The 20,576-nt window shown below is 33.2% G+C and overlaps 1 protein-coding gene across 2 annotated transcripts in view; it reads right to left on the reverse strand.

Moving 5' to 3' along the window:
* Positions 1-7,797: 7,797 nt before the first annotated feature.
* LOC117904387 (extra-large guanine nucleotide-binding protein 3-like) overlaps positions 7,798-20,576 on the reverse strand; it is a 46,261-nt gene continuing 33,482 nt past the window's right edge. Inside the window, exons 7-9 of one of the 2 annotated variants that reach the window (XM_034816972.1) lie at positions 18,223-18,467; positions 8,734-8,903; positions 7,798-8,617 (exon numbers count right to left, since the gene is read on the reverse strand). In XM_034816972.1, coding sequence (XP_034672863.1) covers positions 8,035-8,617; positions 8,734-8,903; positions 18,223-18,467 — 998 coding nt within the window. In that variant the 3' untranslated portion in view covers positions 7,798-8,034. The remainder of the gene's footprint in view (positions 8,618-8,733; positions 8,904-18,222; positions 18,468-20,576) is intronic. The other variant, XM_034816973.1, reaches the window with a different exon arrangement.

Here is a 20,576-nt window from a genome sequence, read left to right on the forward strand (position 1 = left end):
ATAATTCTTCAATTTTCCAATTTCTAAATTCACTTTTCAGTTTTCACAATTATTTATCTAATCATTATTATTCTTGTTATTACTATTATTTCATTTATTTATTTATTTTAAAAATTCCATCTTTTAACAATTTTTCAGAATTCCGTCTTCCAAATTTAATTTCCAATTTCGAAAATTCCACTATTCATGTTCATTCATTTAAGTATTATTTTCATTATTATTATCATTATTCCATTTATTTATTTAAACTAAAATTTCCATCTTTAAACAATTTTTCAAATTAAAAAAATTCCACTATTCACGTTCATTTGTTTAAATATTACTTTCGTTGTTATTATTATTATTCCATTTATTTATTTCTTTTAAAAATTCCAATAATTAAAGTTCAATTTTGCAAAATTCTGTTTTCCAATCTGAAAAATTTCACTATTCACATTCAGTTGTTTAATAATTATTTTCGTTATTATTATTATCTCATTCATTTATTTATTCACTTATTCATATATTTAAAATCTCATCTCTAAATAATTTCTCAAATTTTCAATCTCTAAATTCAATCTCCAATCTCTAAAATTCTATTTTTCGTAATTATTTACCTAATCTTTATTATTTCATCATTATTATTATTCCATTTATTTATTTATTCACTTATTCATTTATTTAAAATTTCATCCCTAAATAATCCTTTGAATTTCCAATCTCTAAATTCAATTTCCAATTTCTAAAATTCTACTTTTCGTACTTATTTATCCAATCTTTATTATTTTCGTTATTCCATTCATTCACTTATTCACTTATCCATTTATTTAAAATTCCCTCTCTAAATAATTCTTCAAATTTCCAATCTCTAAATTCAATTTCCAGTTTCCAAAATTCCTATCTTCATAATTATTTATCCAATCATTGTTATTTTCGTTATTATATTCAGTTATTTATTTACTTGTTCATTTATTTAAACTTCCATCCCTAAATAATTCTTTAAATTTCCAATCCCTAAGTTCAATTTCCAATTTCTAAAATTCTACTTTTCGCACTTATTTATCCAATTTTTATCATTTTTGTTATTCCATTCATTTACTTATTCACTTATCCATTTATTTAAAATCCCCTCCCTGAATAATTCTTCAAATTTCCAATCTTTAAATTCAATTTCCAATTTCCAAAATTCTCATCTTCGTAATTATTTATCCAATCATTATTATTTTCGTTATTCTATTCATATATTTAAAATTTCATTCCTAAATAATTCTTTAAATTTCCAATCCCTAAGTTCAATTTCCAATTTCCAAAATCCTAACTTCCGCAATTATTTATCCAATCATTATTATTTCATCATTATTATTATTCCATTAATTTATTTATTCACTTATTCATTTACTTAAAATTCCGTCTTTAAATAATTCTTCAAGATTCCGATTTCCAAATTTAGTTTTCTGAAATTCCAATTTTCCAATATCCGAACTTAATTTTCAATTTTCAATATTCTAATTCTCGCATTTATTCCGTTACTTACTTATTATTATCATTTTATTCATTTATTTCTAAAATTTCTGCTTTCGAATGATTTCCAAGATTTCCAATTTTTATAATTCAATTTTCATAGTTTCTACTTCTCAAATAATTTTCAATTCTGATTTCTTTCAAAATTTAATTTCCAAGGTCCCAATTTTCATAATTTAATTTTTTTAAATCCCAAACTCTCAAATAATTTTCAAAATTCCAATTTCTTTCAAATTTAATTTCTAAAATTTTCATTCTTACATTTAATTTCTAAAAATCCAATTTTCAAATAATCTCTAAGACTCCAATTTTTAAATAATTTTCAAAAATCCAATTTTCCCTTGAACACTTTTAATTTCTGTTTGGTGATGCATGTGATATATTTTGTGCTCTTTATTGTACACTGACCCCATTTTTATGATAGTGCATTGCTCGTTCCTAGCCTAAGTATGCATCCACTCGCATTCTGGTCATTCTCTATTCATGTTTTGATTCCCATATGTGCATGATCGATTTGAGTATCCATTGATTTTCCTATTGATTGTCATGCCAGCTTCATTTTATTAGTAGAGACTCGACTTTAGGGACTTAGAGGGGTGTTATGGTCTTTACCGTACCTTCCCGATAAGTAACCTGACCCCTGAGCTTGATCCGGTTTTTCACAGACCACCTTTTCCAAAATAAGGAGTCACACTTAGGGTTTTCTTTCTTATTTTGTTTACCCTTTAAAAAATAATAATAATAATAAGTGGCGACTCCAAGTCTTTTTTTTTAATAAATAAAATCATTTTCAAATAAAAAATCAAGCTCGCCATTGAGTGGAAAACGCATGAGCCGAAATACGGGGTCCACAACAGACAAAACCCTAAAATTAAAAATAGGGAAGTCATGTTTCTTCCCATTATTGTTATTATAATCATATATTTACAAATACACTTTTTCACATACCTAATCTCTTCCATGGCAACACACGTCCTCCATTTTTTTTTAATCCCACGACACTCTACGACCACCTCCACGCCTCTCATCATATTTATTCGAGGTTTTTTTTTTTTTTTTTTTACACAGTACATATATCTATACGTTTTTCTTTCTTTCTTTCTTTCTTTTTTACAACCATAATATATATATATATATATATATATATATATATATATATATATATATATATATATATATATTAATTCGAATATTTGAAACTTTCCAATATTTATTAATAACTCATTCATATTCATAAACTTTTAATCTTTTTGATAAAATAAATAAATAAAACCTAATTTAGATTGAAATTTCTAAATTATTCAAATCTAATTAACGAATATAAAATGCTAATTCAAGGATTAAAATCTTATTTGAAAATTTGATCTTCAAATCTTAAACCTCCAAATCTTTAGCCCTATGCTCTCTAATCTTTATGATCTCCATGCAAAAGAGTTTTCTGAATAGAGAAGATAAGGAAAATCTAATTTATACCTAAGGCTTTTAAAAATGAAAAGGCATTTCTATCCTTGTTAAATTAATTAATTATTTTTAAATTACGATTTTACCCCTAAATTAGGTTTGGGGTATTACAGTTTCTATTGGGTGTAGCAATGAGTGCAATATACCATGTGGCCCACATTGTTATAGATTGGCTGTGAAGTCTGAAAGCATAGGTCTGGTGAGCTCTTGTCCGACTTGAGCCTCTATTTACCCACCTGGAAACTTGGTGGTCTACTATATCTTTTCTTTCAAGGATTGTCTCGTCTGCGAACAACCTATCCATGTTCCTTCTAGGGAATTGATTAATGATGAGCCAGCACCAAGGTGACTACAACTAGTCAACCAGACCTTGAACAAGTCACCCGCATTTTATGTGTTCAACAGCCTGATACATCCTTATAACAACAAATCTTCTAATCATAGGGGAATCTATGAAATTTTCCATGCCCTTCCTTTATGACATGCCTTCCATTACTAAACTCATGTTGTATGAATGGTAAAGTAAGTTTAGAAGTGACATCTCAGACTTGAACTTGAATCTCAATCTTTAATATGCCATCCTTTTTGTTTAATCGATCATGAAAGGTCTCTACTGATGATAATGCAAAGCCTCTACTTCCTTTACGCATCAGCCCTTTGCATATCTTCAAGATTCGTAGGAAACTGTTGTTGCTCTGGTTGATCACTTAACTGCATCAGTAGATGTTCGTGTTAAACTGAGAGCAATGGAAAAAAGCCTCAAGGATAGGTTGGAAGTTTGTCATCTATACATATAAATGAACTCATGGCCATATGGAGAGAATGCCAGATCCCTGTGACAAATGACAATTGGGGAATCATTAGATAAAGAGCAGCTCATGCAATCAACAGGAAATTTAGCCTGGAAATGAAGAGCAGATCGGACGCGGAAGGTGGCACCAGCTTTTCCATGAGGGAAAGCTCCTAGAAGCTAAGAATCTTGTAATGAGGCTGCCAGAGAAAGTTCTAAAGATCAGGAAGAACAACATTGAGAGTGGAATCTGGAAAGGTATATCCTCCAACAAAATCTAAGAAGACAATCAAAATATTGAAGCCTTCAAAGCCTTCATGTACTAGAGTTGCTTCAAAATGAGTGTTATTAGAAAACTACAAGCTTCAGCTTCTACTTTGGGCTTCTGAAATCAGTTTACAAAGTGGTGATCATCTCGGTAGTGTCAACTATGCTAAAAAGACTACAACGCTCTCATTTCTTGCTTTCTTCATATCATTAGAGAATGGAAGTAGTGGGTGATATTGACCCATCAACTTTGAAGTCTTGACTAAGCCAAACACAGTCTAGCCAAAAGATCAGGAAGGTAGCTTTAAGCACCTATCTGTCACAAAATGTGTACATTTGGAAAGTTCGGATCTCAAAAGCCCCTAAGGTTGATTTTGGAAAGTTGATGGAAGTTCACGGTAATCATTTGGAAGATGTTGATGAACAGCTGGAGATGACTTACTGATGAATGCACTCCGGGGCATATAGCATGAGTTGGCAGCCATGATTAAGAAAATCAAGCTTGATTTGCATATCCTTTAGTGCACCGTTGTGATTCATCCTAGCCTTGAGTTGTATTTAAGCCTTTGTTGAGCTAGGTTGAGAGATTCCTATTTGTTAATTGAGTGTTAAAGCCTTCAAGTGAGTTAAATCTTGAAGAGATTATGTAAGAGCCCATTGGAACCGAAATCCAAGTGTAAAGGTGATTAGAAGCTTGATTGAAGCTTCAAGTTAGTGGAACCCTCACTCGGGTTAGGAGCTTGAAGAGAGTGGACGTAGGCAAGGAAGTGTCGAACCACTATAAAATCTGAGTTTGATTTCTCTAACTCTATCTCTTTATATTTACTTCTTTTGTGCTTAAATTTATTGTGTTTAAAAAGAATTTTTTAAAAACCCAATTCACTCCCCTCTTGGGTGTTTTTCTCTTTTAAGATTAGCATTTATTTTCTTATAACGGTATTTTAGACTTCTTGAACCCAAATTTATAACTTTTGTTTGAGTTAAAAAGCAACTATGAGATGGAAGATATAAACGAGTCTTTTAGGCGTTTTGTTTTTATCCATTTTTGGACACCCGGAATATTTTTGTAAAAATAAATTCCTAGATGGCCTTTTAAATTTTATTTGATATTTTAACTTCACTTTAGACTTCTTAAAATTTCCTTTAGACACATAAAATATTGAAAATAGTTTTCCTAATTAAAAGATATAATTTTCCATTTCTACACTCACTGCACTACCCTAATCTTGAACAGAGGGGCTGTTTAATTGTTTTTAAAATTGATCTATATGCCTTCTAACCTTGTATTTATTTTTCTTGTAAAATAGGCATTCTAAAAATGTTGCTTAATTTTTTGTATGATTTTGTCACCTCTATGTTAGTTTAAAAAATCAGTTTATGCGAGCTATTGAATTATGCCCCATTCCAGACTTTCTCAGATGTTTTTGTAAATTGGGATTAAATAAAGATTTATTAAATTATTAAGCCAATTGGATGATCATTTAAACACATATCAGAAGTTCCCTGAATTTTTTTGTAATTAAATTCATATTCTAGATATTTTGTTTAGCAATTGTTTTGTGAAAGCTTTTGTTCTGACAGCATGCTAGAAATTCTGTATAGTCTTTAACTTCTCTTTTTATTTGGAGTTAATTGATATACCTGCTTGATCTTGGGTTTGGTATTGTAATATAGACATGATGAGGATGTTCTTTGATTTTTCCCATGACAAAATAATGTTTTTAGACATTTGTTTCCGATTTTTCAAGTGAATGCAACTATTCTGCCCCTTGCTGCATGTTTTTGTCTTAGTCACTAATTCTGATACTTATAACTACCTTGAGTATTAGTTTAAATTTAACAATGAGCTTGTATGTCCTAGGTGATAGATGATATTCATTTGGAATCTTGCCTTTTTTTATCTATACAAATGTTATATATATTAGTGTTTTGCATCATAGTTATTCATTATCATGAATTGTTCTAACCCTATTTCATTGCGTGTAAGCATGATGTAAGTTATGCATACTATCCAGGTACGTCTCTCACACCTTTTATCCTTGTAATTATGCAAACATGCAAACTTTAAGTGTGCAAATTCGGATATATCCTATTGTTTTGTTTGTTACTTGATTATTTGAATGAGATAGAATGCATGTTGCATGTTATATATCTTGTTGTTCAAACTAACTTCAATGTCTTGTGATGGTGCTTAAGTTGTTGTTCAGCTACGCACACTATCCTCTTCTTTATGATTGTGATTTGACTTTCTTGTTTGGCATGCTAATTTTGAAATCACTTTAACCTATCTAGGTATCCATAATCAACTGATTAATTGCCACATTTCTCTCGACTTAGCCAGTAGAGACATCTTTAAGGCTTAGAGGGGTGCTATCTTTTTAAGGTACCTTCCCAATAGGTAATCTCATCCCCGAATTTAAACTCGATTTTTTCAAAATAAGGCTTTTCCATAACTCTTAAAGTCACATTTGTTAGGGTTTTTTTTTCTTGTTTTATTTTCCCTTTTAAAATAAAATAAAATAAGTGGCACTCTAGTTTTTAACAAAAATAAATTTTCACCTTAAAAAGCGAGTCTCACCAACGAGTGGGAACACACATGAAAAATGCGAGTCCACACATGCTTAAACTGTTAACTAATCATAATTAACCTTAATCAAAGTTTAATTTATAATTAAACATGATTAGCGTTAAACTAGTTTTAGCCTCTAATTAAGCACGTTAAACTAGTTTTAGCTTCTAATTAAGCACATTTAAGGTTAAGTACTAAGATAATTAGTATTATTTATTTATTTCATTACTACTAGGTATTACACATATGACCATTTCTGCAGTTGATCAAGGCATTAAAGGTTGCTAAGAAAGGTCTCCCTTGTATAATGGGAATGAGATTATTCTCTTCCCTCTCCTCAATATTCAAGACAATAAAGTCCATAGGGTAGATGGATTTGTCCACTTGAATAAGCACACCTCCATTATTCCCTTGGTGAATTTTATCAGAGTCCCCTGTTTTCCCACGTTGCCTGTGTCTTTACATTTTTCCTCTTCAAATTGGTCTTTCATTGAGTAGGATATTTCAATCATAGGGTCGACAATCGTTGTTTCTTTGGTTCTAAAACCGATTTCTGCATCTCATGTCCCTCTTTTAGCTTTTTCCCACTCTTAGAGTGACCACTTTATCCTCCTCTATTCTCAGAGGCTCTTCCATAGAGCACTATCCCTTTGGGTTTGGTTCAGGCTGAGTGGGGAGCTTCCTTTTTTCTTATTAAAGCTTTGGTTATGTAAGTTAATTGCTCTTTTAGTTTAACAAAAAGGTGAGCATACTGGTTCATGGTATTGGATGTTTGCTATATAAATGTCATAATTGTATCCTCCAAGGGATATGCTATTGTTGGTTCTGATGACAAGAGTGTGAAGATTAGGATTGATTTAGAGGTTGATTGTAAGGAGCTTGTTGGTTTTAGGGAGGTCTATATGGGGGTATAGTCAGAACTAAATGGTTGCTATTAGGGTTGGGGTGTGACCATGGTCTACATAAATATTGAACATTTCCACCAACTCACTAAATTCACATGGGGTGTGACCATCCAGTGTCTAAGGACGCATGTAGTCCAACGCTGACATTTAGAAGGGAAAAAATTATATGCGACGCTTTTATCGATAGCACTTATATCAAAAATACGTCTACGGAAGAAACAATTAACATTAATGTTAACATCAATAAAAAAACCATTGTACAACTCAATCACCCATTGATGCAAAACCTAAACACACCTCTGCTAGGAAAAAAAAAAAACTTCTAAAATGTTTTATTTATTAATCAAATCAATTGCACTGTACAGACCAAAAGATTCACCCTAAAAAAGTCAGAATCAAGATGGCTTTGATTGTAAATTACTCTTAAAGGCCTGTAACCGAACATAGCCACAGCCAAACTAACCTCAATATGGCATAGACTTAGCCCTATAGAGAAGGAAAAAGAATAGCTAGGCATGCCATGTCTTCAAAACACAGCTCTCCTACTCTTGCCTAATATAAGGAGAGGAACTTGGTTCTGTACTGTAAAATGATTCATCCCCAGTTATGTCATACGTGTTATCATCCTTGTCTTCTTCCCACTTGAGAACCTCCCTTATAAACTTGAATGCCTCATCCACTGAGCTGGGCTCCCGGGCCCTGGTCTTCCACACAAACAACTTCCGACTACTGATGGAATGATACAGATCTTTGAATTTCATTGCCACATAGTAATAAGCTTGGTGTGCCAACGACTGATTGTTGTGATGGGGCCTCACCGGACTAAACTCCCAAAACCATTCACAAACTGCTAATGGAGAACGGTTTATCTTTTCTTCAAATGCATCATATTTGTTAAGGAGGAGCACAAAACGGGTGTCTATAAAGCAAGGGTGCCTCACCAAACTCTCAAACAAATCTCTGCTTGCCAGCATTTTATTATAAAGAGAACCCGCACTATCAGTGTACATGTGGTCATAGTCACTTAAAGCAACACAGAAAATCACTGCCCTTACATCCTCAAACATGTCCAGCCATTTGCACCCATCATGCAATCCCTTGGAATTTATTCGGATTAGTTGGTACCTGAGACAGCAAGAAAAAATGACAAGGAATCAAAAGAACAGTTGGTTTCATCTGGAGCTCTGAATGAAACAAAACATAAGATACACAGTTGGAGCTAAGGAAAATGAATATTTTACTTGGACGATGGAGGTGGGCATTCCAAATTCTCGTTATATATCTCAGACATGGGACTTCGATCATCAAATGAGAATTCCATGAAGGCAAGACCATTGCTCTGAGTGACTCCTTCAGCATATAAAATGTCTTTCTGTGAAGGTTCATACTCATTGCTTGATATCTCAATAGCCTACAGGAAGAAAGTACATAAGCCTCATCACAAATATTGACTGAAAACTGAGAAGTGCAGTAATAAAGAAAAATTAGGTGGGTTAAGGTTGCTCCACCATTCACTCATTTTTCTCCATCATTAGGTAAGAGAAGTGCATTTTTATGCCAAGCAGTTTCCTATTAACACTAATAAAGAAATTCAGATAGACCATAAAATGATCAACAAATATGAAACCTATGTTAACAAATCACAGACAACAATTTAGCTCAATCTTGATGCAATTTGATTCAACATTTCTTATATTACAAATTCAAATTCAATTATATCTGATCTAATCCAGTCACATTGCTATTGTATTGGATAGATGAGTTTAAGAGAATGAAATACAATATAGATGATGATGATGTAGAATACATAGTAAACAAATATTTGATACTAAAATTTCAAATCTAATTTTAAAATGCAACACATAATATAGGCATATTTTACAGTTTGCAATGGGATTAGCTTTTTGATGGATCAGATAGGCCTAGATGTGAACTTGATTAGTCAGTGATCATATCAAATGAATTCAGAGCATTCAACAGGCAGATTGTCAAATAAAAGTTTGTAATGTTATCAGGCTGTGTTGCTCAGATTCAGGTGCAGATGTAAGGTGCCGGCATGTCTAGATATTTAATCCGTAAGTCCTCCAAATTTAGGATGTGGGACTTAGTAAAGGGATCTTAACACCACATATAGACAATTGGACACAACATTAAAAAAAGAAGAAAAAAGAAAAAATCAATTAGACATCAATCAAAAGTAAAACTGTGGTAGAAATGACCTCTTTTCTTTTTTCTTTTTTTTTTTTTTGAAGTCTTATCTTTTTTTCTTATCTCTAAATATTCTTATACAAATTCTCTTTTCAGTAAACTCATTTTCAATGTAACTAGCTTCTAGGGAGTCAAAAGAAAAAAGAAAAAAGAAAAAATCAACCAAAATCAAACAGCCATATTGGAAGCAAAATAGGAGTATTCAACGAGAATCCCATGCCCACACACATGTCCTATCATGTCGACATGAACATGTTAAGTGTAGGGGTGGGATTTTTGGGCCCTCTACTATCCAATGAAAATCATTAGCTGGAATATTAGAGGTCTGGGTTCAAGAAAGAAAAGGACCATTATGGATTTTCTTTGCCATGAAAACCTAGATATTGTGATGCTTCAAGTAACAAAGAGAGAGTCATGGGATAGGAGATTTGTAGGTAGTGTGTGGAAAGCTAGAAATAAGAAGTGGGCTGTCCTTTCGGCATGTAGGGCATCAGGAGGGGTTGGGATTATTGAGACCTCAAACAAGTTCAACTGCTCAAAGGTAGTACTTGCATCATTTTCAGTGACAATTCAGCTGAATTCAGATGAAGAAGAAACTTTTTGGCTTACCTCGATTTATGGCCACAATAAGTCCAATTTGAGAGACTTTTAGTTGGAATTACAAGACCCTCTTTTTGGCTTAACTTTTCCGAAATGGTGCTTCAAGAGGGACTTTAATGTCATAAGAAGAATTTATGAAAAATTGGGCATATCCAAAATAACTACTAGCATGAGGGATTTTGACAAATTCTTAAAAGAAAGTGAATTAATTGACCCTCCTTTGAGAAAAGCATCTCTTACTTGGTCAAATATGCAAAAATTCCTTATTTGCAAGAAGTTGGATAGATTTTTGTACACAAATGAGTGGGAGCAAAGGTTTCCTCAAATTCTCTAGGAGGCTCTCCCTAGATTGACCTTGAATCATTGTCTAATCGTCCTAGAAACCAATCCATTTAAGTGGGGACCGACTCTATTTAGGTTTGAGAATATGTGGTTGCTCCACCCTAATTTCAAGACAAGTTTCAGATTTTGGTGGAGTGAGTGTCAAGTTAATTGATGGGAAGGTCATAAGTTCATGAAGAAGCTACAATTTATCAAATCAAAGTTAAAAGAATGGAATAAGGTGACATTTGGAGATTTGGAGAAAAAGAAGATTTTTACAGATATTGTCAACATTGATGTTAGTGATCAGCAAGGGAATTTAACCACTAAGCAATTAGTTTTAAGGGCCTTAAGGAAGGGGGAGTTTGAGGAGTTATTGTTTAAGGAACAAGTGTGTTGGAGACAAAATCTAAGATTCAATGGACTAAAGAAAAGAATTGTAATTCTAAAATTTTTCCACAGGGTGGCTAATGGTATGAGAAATAGGAAATTCATCAAATCTTTTATGTTTGAAAAGGGAGAAATTCTAGATGACATTGAAAACACTTTTGAGGAGATAGTACATTTTTTTGGAAAGCTATGCTCTAAGCCCCTAAGAGTTTCTTAGAGGTTAAAGGATTGGTCTCCCATTGCAATAGAGAGTGCTATGTGGTTGGATAGACTTTTCTCCATGGAGGAGGTTCATGATGTTGTTTTCCAATTAGACAATGCAAAGGCCCCTGGACCTAATAATTTTTCTATTGCAATGTTCCAAGAGTGTTGGGACGTGATTAAGGAGGATCTACTAAGGGTGTTCTCAGAGTTCCATAATAGAGAGGTCATCAACCAAAGCAACAATGGAACTATAGACATCAAAATTTTTAGTGAATTAAATTATCACTAAATTGGTCTTCAAAATTGTGGCTTCTTAATTCAACAAAATTTAGGCTTGACAACTGATGAGTCAGACACACATTTGACATGTGACATATATTTAAAAGGTGACACATGGCAAAATTTGGAAGACTACAAAATTTGGTCTTACAAATAAAATCAAATTTTCCAATTGAAATCAAAAGAGAATTAAAATATATATATGTATATATATATTTTCTTGTTGTAAAGGAAATAACTCTTCCAATTGAAGTAAAAAAATGATTAAAATAAATATTCCTTTGTTGGAAATTTTCCTTAATGAATGAGACAAGTTACTAAAAATCAAGGAACAAAATTCTTTGAATTAAGCAAATCAAATATCAAGGTTTCCAAATTTAATTCTCTAATTTCACCTATAAATAATGGTGACTTCCTTTAATGAGGACTTTGGATCAACAAAAATGACTTCATATGGGAAAAAAGGCTTCACAAAATCTCCCTGCAAGTTCGAAAAATCGTGGAAGAACTATACACATGTTCTCATCTTTCAACAAAGTCATTCAGGAATAAGTCACTCTAGGCCCTCGACTAACTTTCAAAACAAAGAAATCATCTTCATCATCTACACATGCGATCATCGTCATTCAATGAGTTTATTCCAGAACAAGCCACTTGTGGCCCTCGATTGATCTTCGAAATAAAATAAAAATAAAAAAACGTTTCCTTCATCTTTCAAATTGTGATTAAGGTGGAAGAATCATAGGGAAATGTTCTTTTGTAAAAGAATATCACCACAAAGATTGTATCCCCACAATTATCAATTTTAATAAAATTTTTGTTTGCATTATTTTTCCTATAATTTTTGCTTGTTTTGCAAGACTTCCACTTTGGCACGCTCGGTGGGACCTCTTTGCCTCTCATCTCTTCCGCTAAGAAAGTGAACACTACTAAGACGATGACATCTAAAACGAGTCAAGTAGCGCGTGTCAACAAGAGTGATGATAAGATTGTCATTACTCAAGTAACACATAGTACCTATACGGGCCTTGTGACTCATAGAAAAGCAAAGTTGACTACTATACTTTTAGTAAAGTTAGCAAGCGAGCACACTCGTTTGCTGAAAACAGTGGGGACACATGATAGTTACCAACCAGTCATCACCTTGGCTTCTTTAAGGGTAAAGGGTCAATCTTCATTGTAGGGAAAAACGCTCTTCCACACTAAAGGAATCTAGGAAAAAGTCCCCCTCCTTTATTGCCAATGACAACTCCAGCACCTACTCATACTCTAGATCACCAACTGGGATGTTGAAGGAGGACAACTCCTTCAACCATTCCAACTCTTTTACTTCTTCCTTTGTGGTGACTATGCTGATAATGACAACAGACACTATGATTATAGAAGAACAATGGTTTGCGTCATTGCCAAACTCATCCGGACTATCGATGAGAAAGATCTACAAATAGCATCCCTCATGAGCAAGGTTGAGGCATAGACACAAAATATAGTTGAGTCAAGCCAAGGACTTACTCTCCAAAGATTGCATCTCTAGGTGATGCACCATATATGTCTAAGTCAGTGCAAGTCGAGGGGCAAACCGTTGAATCCACCTTGGTGATGTCACTATCTGTCCAACAACTTCAGGACATGATCACTAACACCATTAGAGTGCAGTATGGTGGACTCTAACAAAGCACACTCATGTACTCTAAGCCTTACAATAAGGGAATTGATAACCTACATATGCCTATGGGTTATCAACCTCTAAAGTTCCGATCAATCGATGGAAAAGGAAATCCGAAGCAACATATTGCCCATTTCATCGAAACTTGCAACAATGCAAGTATAGAGGGTGACCTATTGGTCAAACAATTTGTTCGATCCTTCTGAGGGAATGCCTTTGACTGGTATACTGACCTTGCACTTGAGTGCATTATCAGTTGGAACCAAATGGAGCTTTAATTCCTCAACCGCTTCTATAACACTCGACGAACTATAAGCATAATGGAGCTTACCAATACCAAACAATGGAATGATGAGTCGGTTGTTGACCACATCAAGCGTTGGCATTTCTTAAGCCTTTGACTGCAAGGGTAAATTATCCGAGGTGTCAATTGTGGAGATATGCATACAAGGCATGCATTGGGGTCTTCTATACCTCTCAATTCGTGCAATACGTATCATCTTGGAGTGGAATCGATACATACCATATAATGTATCAAAAAATATACCATATCGTTTAAGACACCAGCTGTGGCATTTCGATACATTTGATACTACGTTACAACGATACTAAGGCAAAATCTAAAAAAACAATACTGTTTCAAAACAAGATCATTTCAGCTTTCAAGAAAAGAATACTTTAGGTTTTTTTTGGTTTCTAACTTTGGCACATTTATCACGATTCTTCGACTCTCGACGCAGAGTGAAGGCAAGGGAAGAATAGGACCAAAAGAGAAAAACGTCGACGACATTACTGTGAGGTGAGTTCTCTAAGTGTTCCATCCTCCGGTTCTTCTTATTCTCTTTTTCCTTTCATTTTCTTTGTCATCATCCAACTCCCTTTTTGTCCTCATCTTCAGTTCCTTTTTTTGCCTTTGATTTTCTCTCATTTTTGCTATGAGAGAGACCTTATTTTACATAAAAAAAGGCTTCTAGTTTTGTGTTAGTCTCTATTAGGTCAAACTATAGGAGTATGGACCTCACAACTGAGAGTATAGGTAGTCGTATTAGTCTTTGTTAGCTTAAACTATAGGAGTATGTACCTCACAACTGAAAGTATGGACCTCACAATTGTAGTTGTTAGCCTTAATACTGTAGCTGCTACTGTCTTCCTTTTAAAAAAAATATTTTTATCGACTTTCAGGCTTTAAAAATATTACTTTTACCAGGGACACTCGTATTAAAGATGATGGGTCATGGGAAGTGTGTAAGTGCAGCCTGAGTGCTGCAGCAACTGCTTTCAATTTTTTTTAAAAATATATTTTTATTAGACTCATAGCAATATTGGTTTTTGGAGAGGTTGAGCCATGGGAAACTGTGTTAATGCTACTGTTCTGCTAGTATGTACTAAGAGAAGGCTACAATATAGTGCTATCAACCTTAAAAATAGTTATTTTATTATTTGATTATTTGCTTAACACTTTAAAAAGTTATTTTAAGAGGTGTACACTATAGTATTATTGTTGTCAACTTTTGCTACCAAATCCATTGCTTCCAAATCTCATGTACATTATTAAATTCATTATTTTATCTTTTTCTTTCAAGTTAGAATTAAAAATGTGGGCTATTAAAATGAGTTTTTAGAATTATTTAATTATCATAGAGTCTTAAGTCTTTTTTTGTTTTTTTCCCCTACAATTAACATTATTTTTAATTACATTAATACTTTTTTTTAATTTTTTTTTTCTATTTATTGAAGCTCAATATGGAAGACACTTGTAAAGTGAAAGCTAATGATCCAACTTGGATCATTGTGAAAAAGTGGACGAAGGAAAAAATAGGAGATTAAAATTGAAATGTTTACATTGTTTAAACTCTTATTAGGGTAGTATTTCTAGGATGAAAAATCATTTGGGGAGAAATCATAAAGGCGTTGCTCCTTGTACTAAGTGTAGCAAGGAGGTCACTAAATTTTTCAAAAATTTATTGAGTGATAGAAAGACGCAAATAGATGCTCATGTCAAGGACAATGATGACATACAAGTTGTAGCATCTCAGAATACCATTAATGCCATGTTAAAGAAAAAAGACTGAGAAGATGCATGTCTAGATATTTGTAGATGTCTTTATGCAAAGTGCTCTTCCTTTCAATTTGGTGAAGGACCCATATTTTAAAGTAATGTTGGAATCTATTGCTTTATTTGGTAAGGGGTTGAAGCCCCCTTCATATCATGAGGTAAGAATCACATCTTTGAAAAAAGAAATGGAAATAATAAATAGGGATTTGTTAGAAAATTACAAGATAGAATGGAAGAAAAATGGTTGCACTCTAATGTCTAATGGATGGACTGATGCGAAGAATCGATCTATTACCAACTTTTGGTAAAGAGTCCAAGAGGGATTGTTTTTCTAAAAGGTATCGATACTTCAAACATCTCAAAAAATGTTGATAATTTATTTGAACTCTTAGCACAATGGTAGATGAGATTGGTGAAGAAAATGTTGTCTAAGTAGTAACTGATAGTGCTTTAGCATATATGAAAGCTAGGGAGAAGTTAACGACAAAGAGAAAACAATTGTTTTGGACTCCATGTGCTGCCCATTACTTGGACCTTATTTTAATAGATATTGGAGATCTTCCTATTCACAATGATACAATGTCTAAGGCAAGAAAAATTACAGTCTACATCTATAAGCATTCTTGGGTGCTAAATCTTATGAGGAAGCACACCAAAAAAAAGGAATTAGTGAGAGCTGGTGTCACAAGATTTGCAAAATCATATTTGACTTTGAGGTGCTGGCATGAGACTAAGATTGGGTTAAGGGCAATGTTTGCTTCTGAAGAATGACAAAGGAGTCAATACTCCAAGAAGGCAGATGACATAAAAGTTAGGGATATTATTCTAGCTAATCAAACATGTCGACCATCCATTAAATATTGCTTGAGGTGTGTACTACCATTAGTGAAAGTATTAAGACTTGTGGATAGGGATGCGAAACCTGCTATGGGATATATTTATGAAGCAATGGATAAGGCAAAGAAACAAATACAAAAAAGCTTTCATGGAGTGAAAAAATTATCAACCTCTTTGGGATATTGTTAATAGAAGATAGGATATGCAATTGCACAACCCCCTACATGCAGCTACATATTATCTTAATCCAAGGTAAACATTATATATAATTTGCGCTCTCAATATATTTGTCTCTTCTATAATTGTTTTAGGCTTTGACCTTTAATAAACAAATTTTTATTTATAATGCAGATTTCATTATTCTCTTGAATTTCATGCGGATTATGTGATCAAAATGGGGCTATATGAAACTATTCAAAGAATGTGCCCTTCTCTTATGATGAGAGAAAATTAATAGACAATTGGATATCTTCCATAAAGCTGAAAGGATGTGTGAGATAGACATGGCACTCCAGATGAGGAATAACAAGCAATCAAGAAAATTTAATTTAAGTTGTAAATTATACAAATAAGATGATCTGACACAATGTGTTAATTAAATAATTGTAGTAATTAATAATGTGATTTTGAATTTTGATAGCATTATGGTGGGAATCCTTTGGAGGATGTTGTGTAGAATTCCAACAACTTGCCATTCGCATCCTTAGCCTAACTTGTAGTGCCACAAGTTGTGAAAGAAATTAGAGAACATTTGAGGTATGAAATATGATACAAATTTATATTTATTGTGAATAAGAACCATCAAAACTTGAATTGTGGGTTTTTTTAAATAATTGAATCTTTAAATAGGTGCAGTGTAAGAGGAGAAATCAATTGGAACAACAAAGATTGAATGCATTTTTTTTTTGTCAAGTATAATCGACAATTAGAGGCAAGGCATCAAAGAAGGACAAGGGTGAAACTTATGATCCAATTTCACTATCAAATATGGAATCTGATGATGAGTGGATTACTAAAAGAGAAGATGCAGTATTGCCTGAAGACTTTATATGTATGAATGTTAGTGAATGCTTTGACATTGAAGAAGGAGAAAGTAGCTGAAAAAGGAAGAGAGGTAAGAATTAAGAAACATATAATATAAGTATAGAGTTTAATTAATATTTCATGCTTTCATTTAATCATATTGATTATATTACTTGTTTATAGGACCTAGAGATCTTACAATAGACAAAAAAGCTAAAAGAAAGAAAAAAGTTATAGAAAGCAATGACGAAGATGAAGATGAAGATAAAGCGTTATAAGAAGTTGAAGAAGAGAGAGGAAGTGAAGAATTGTTGGCTTCGGAGGATGATAATAGTGATACTATTAATGAAATTGATGACTGAGAATTGAGATAGGAAAATTTGAATGTTTAGGAAGTTTTTTGTGATTTGGAACTTATATAACTTATTTTTCTATACTTCTTACCTGATACTTTTGGTTATTTTATAGATTTATATAATACTAAAGAAAGGAATAGAGTTTTTTTTGGAACATTACATATGTGCATATGTAAAATATATAGATTACATATATATGTATATATATATTATAATTAGCAACATACGATACACGATATGTCACATTACACGATACACGTTTTTGACAAAACAATACACATTATGATACACATTTTGACAACTATGAGTATATTTAGATCATCTCAATGACAGAAGACTAATGAAACCAGTGGGAAGGTGACACAACAAAAGTGTGAACCTAAAAGAATCTATGCAGCGAAGAGAGAGAGAGAGAGGAAAGAAAAACACTGTGGACCAAGGTTATAGAGAAGAAAACGAATGAAAACAAGAGATCAAATGTACTAATGAATGGCATTATGTACCACTACTCAGAAAATACATTACAGAGGCACTGAGAAAAAGCATGATAGCCAAGGATCTAATGGAGGTTATCAATTTATATTTCTGAAAGGGAAAAAAGGATTTATGTAGCCATCAAAAGTAGTTGGCATCAGCCTATGTTGTTGAGTATGTTGTAGTATTGAAGGATTAATCAAACAAGGGGCAGAAAAATAATCAATATATGTAGCACAAAAAGGTAAAGAAAAGTAAGCGACACACTTCAAATATTTTAATGATGAAACAATAGGGAAAAGCACATAACCCATACCCGATCCAAGAAGTATTTAGCAACATCAGGAAGAAAAAGCAATTCCTCTCTTCTCTTGTAAGTTTCCTGGATGGCAGGATCCTTCCAAAGCTCGTCTACAAGAGGAGCATATTCACGTGTTGCGGCAGGGAAAAAAGCATCCAAGTCTCCCATAGCCATGATTCCCAGTAACCAGTCAGAAAAATGTTTGAACTTTTGGTTGATTGAATAGATGCATGGCTTACTTTGATCAACTCCTGTTTCACCTGAATCGATCTAAAAGTCAGTCATTCAAGACATAAGTCCTACAAGGAGAAAACCTTTTATTTGAATGATAATTTTTTATTTTTGACAGAAATGCAAATTTACTAAGAGGAAAGAAAGGAGAAATTTTTGTTCCCATTAAGATAGTTACATGTCAAACAAGAAACTGAGGAGGCTGTTCTAATTTCCCTAATGCACACCTTCTACTTAATGCAAACCTTCTACTTAATGCAAAAGAATAAACATAGTATAAATTGATGAGAAAAATCATAAAGATAATGTTGTAAGCTTGGTAGTCAATAACACTGCAGATAAGGAGTAACATAGTAAGATTTCGAATGAATATAAAGTAGGAAAAAAGATAAGCATAAGAACACTTCATCTGCCCAGATTCGGCAATAATTCATGCCATTATAATTTATTGAATCATTTATACAAAACCAAAAAATGATATTGATTGATATTTTAACTGATGCTTGAAATGTTCATCTCACCCATAACAGCCTTCTTAACCCACATGTTCAACCAGACACAACAAAGTACCCCACGCTAGAACTTTTGGGGCGGCCCACCCATTGATCAACTCTTAACAAACTCATGTCACCCACTAAGGAGAGTTTGACAATCCTATCAATCCCCATAAATCAGGGGACAGCTTTAACTAATTACATAAAAATTAGGAAATTCTTACAATTAGGAAACTATTCTAATTTTTCTAAATCTCTACACTTGTACATTCATTTATGAAACCCCCTCCCCTCTCCTACACTCAAGCTAGTGAATAGATATTATCCATTCTCAGCTTGCTTGTAATCTTTTGGAACAAAGAGCTGGCCAATCCCTGGTTAAAACATCTATCAATTATCCATGTGTTAGGACATATGGTGTACATATCAACCTGCTCTCAAGCTTTTCACTGATGAAGTGTCTAACTACTTTAGCATGTTTGGTTCGGTCATATTAAATTGGATAATGAGCAATGTTGATGGCCAACTTGTTGTCACAATACAATCATTGGTCCCTGTCACTAAATTTTAAGACCATCAAGAATTAATTTTAACCACAAAAGTTCAAAAATACCGTGAGTTATGGCTCTAAACTTTGTCTCGGCACTTGATCTTGCCATCATAATCTACTTCTTCTCCAAGTTACTAAATTCCTTCTAAGTAGTGTGCAATACCCTAAGGTTGACCTTCTGTCCACAACTGACCAAGCCCAATCAGCATTTGTGTATGCTTCAAGGCTTTAACTCTGTCCCTTTCTTAAACAAAATTTCTTTCCCTAGGATACTCTTGAGATATCGTAAAACTCTTAAAGCTGCTTTAAAATGAACATTCTTTGGATTGTGCATAAACTGGTTTGTCACACTCACGACATATGCTATACCAGTTGTGCGTGTGAAAGGTAAATTAACCTGCCAACCAACCTCTAATATCTTCCTCAATCCACCAATGTATTATCATTGGCCTCACTTAGCTTGTGATTCAGTTCAAATAGTGTGTAAATAGGCTTACATCTGAACATTGCAACTTCTTTGAGGAGATCAAATACATACTTTTGTTGCAACATAAATATTACTCCTTTTGATCAAACTACTTAAATTACTAGGAAATACTTAAGCTTTCCAAGTTCTTTTATCTCAAATGCCTTGGCTAACCAGTTTTTAAGAAGTTGCATTTCCGTTGAATCATTATCCATAACAATTATATCATCAACATACACAATCAATGTTGCAACTTCCCCCTAAAGTCGAGCATTTCGTGAAAAATGTATGATCTCCTTAACTTTGTTCATACTTCATCTCCAACATTACCCTAGTAAATCTTTCAAACCACGCTCTAGGAGATTGATTTAGCTCACTAACTTGCAACGGTAGTGAAAGAGTCATTTGCAATTTTGATTTTCCTATTGCTAGGACAAGGAGATAAATGTCTAAGAAGAATATATCACATGATCGGTTACTCCCTAGTTTATGACCTAAGAACCATTGTGGAATGTGTTTGAGGCACTAAGGGCATAAGAAGTAGGAAACTTACTTGTTTATGCAAATGAAACCAATCCATTTGGTTTTTCAAGGGAACTAAGGAGATTTCTCAGCTTCTCCATCTCCT

Source organism: Vitis riparia, chromosome 17 (genome assembly GCF_004353265.1).
Source record: "Vitis riparia cultivar Riparia Gloire de Montpellier isolate 1030 chromosome 17, EGFV_Vit.rip_1.0, whole genome shotgun sequence".
Lineage (NCBI taxonomy): Eukaryota > Viridiplantae > Streptophyta > Magnoliopsida > Vitales > Vitaceae > Vitis > Vitis riparia.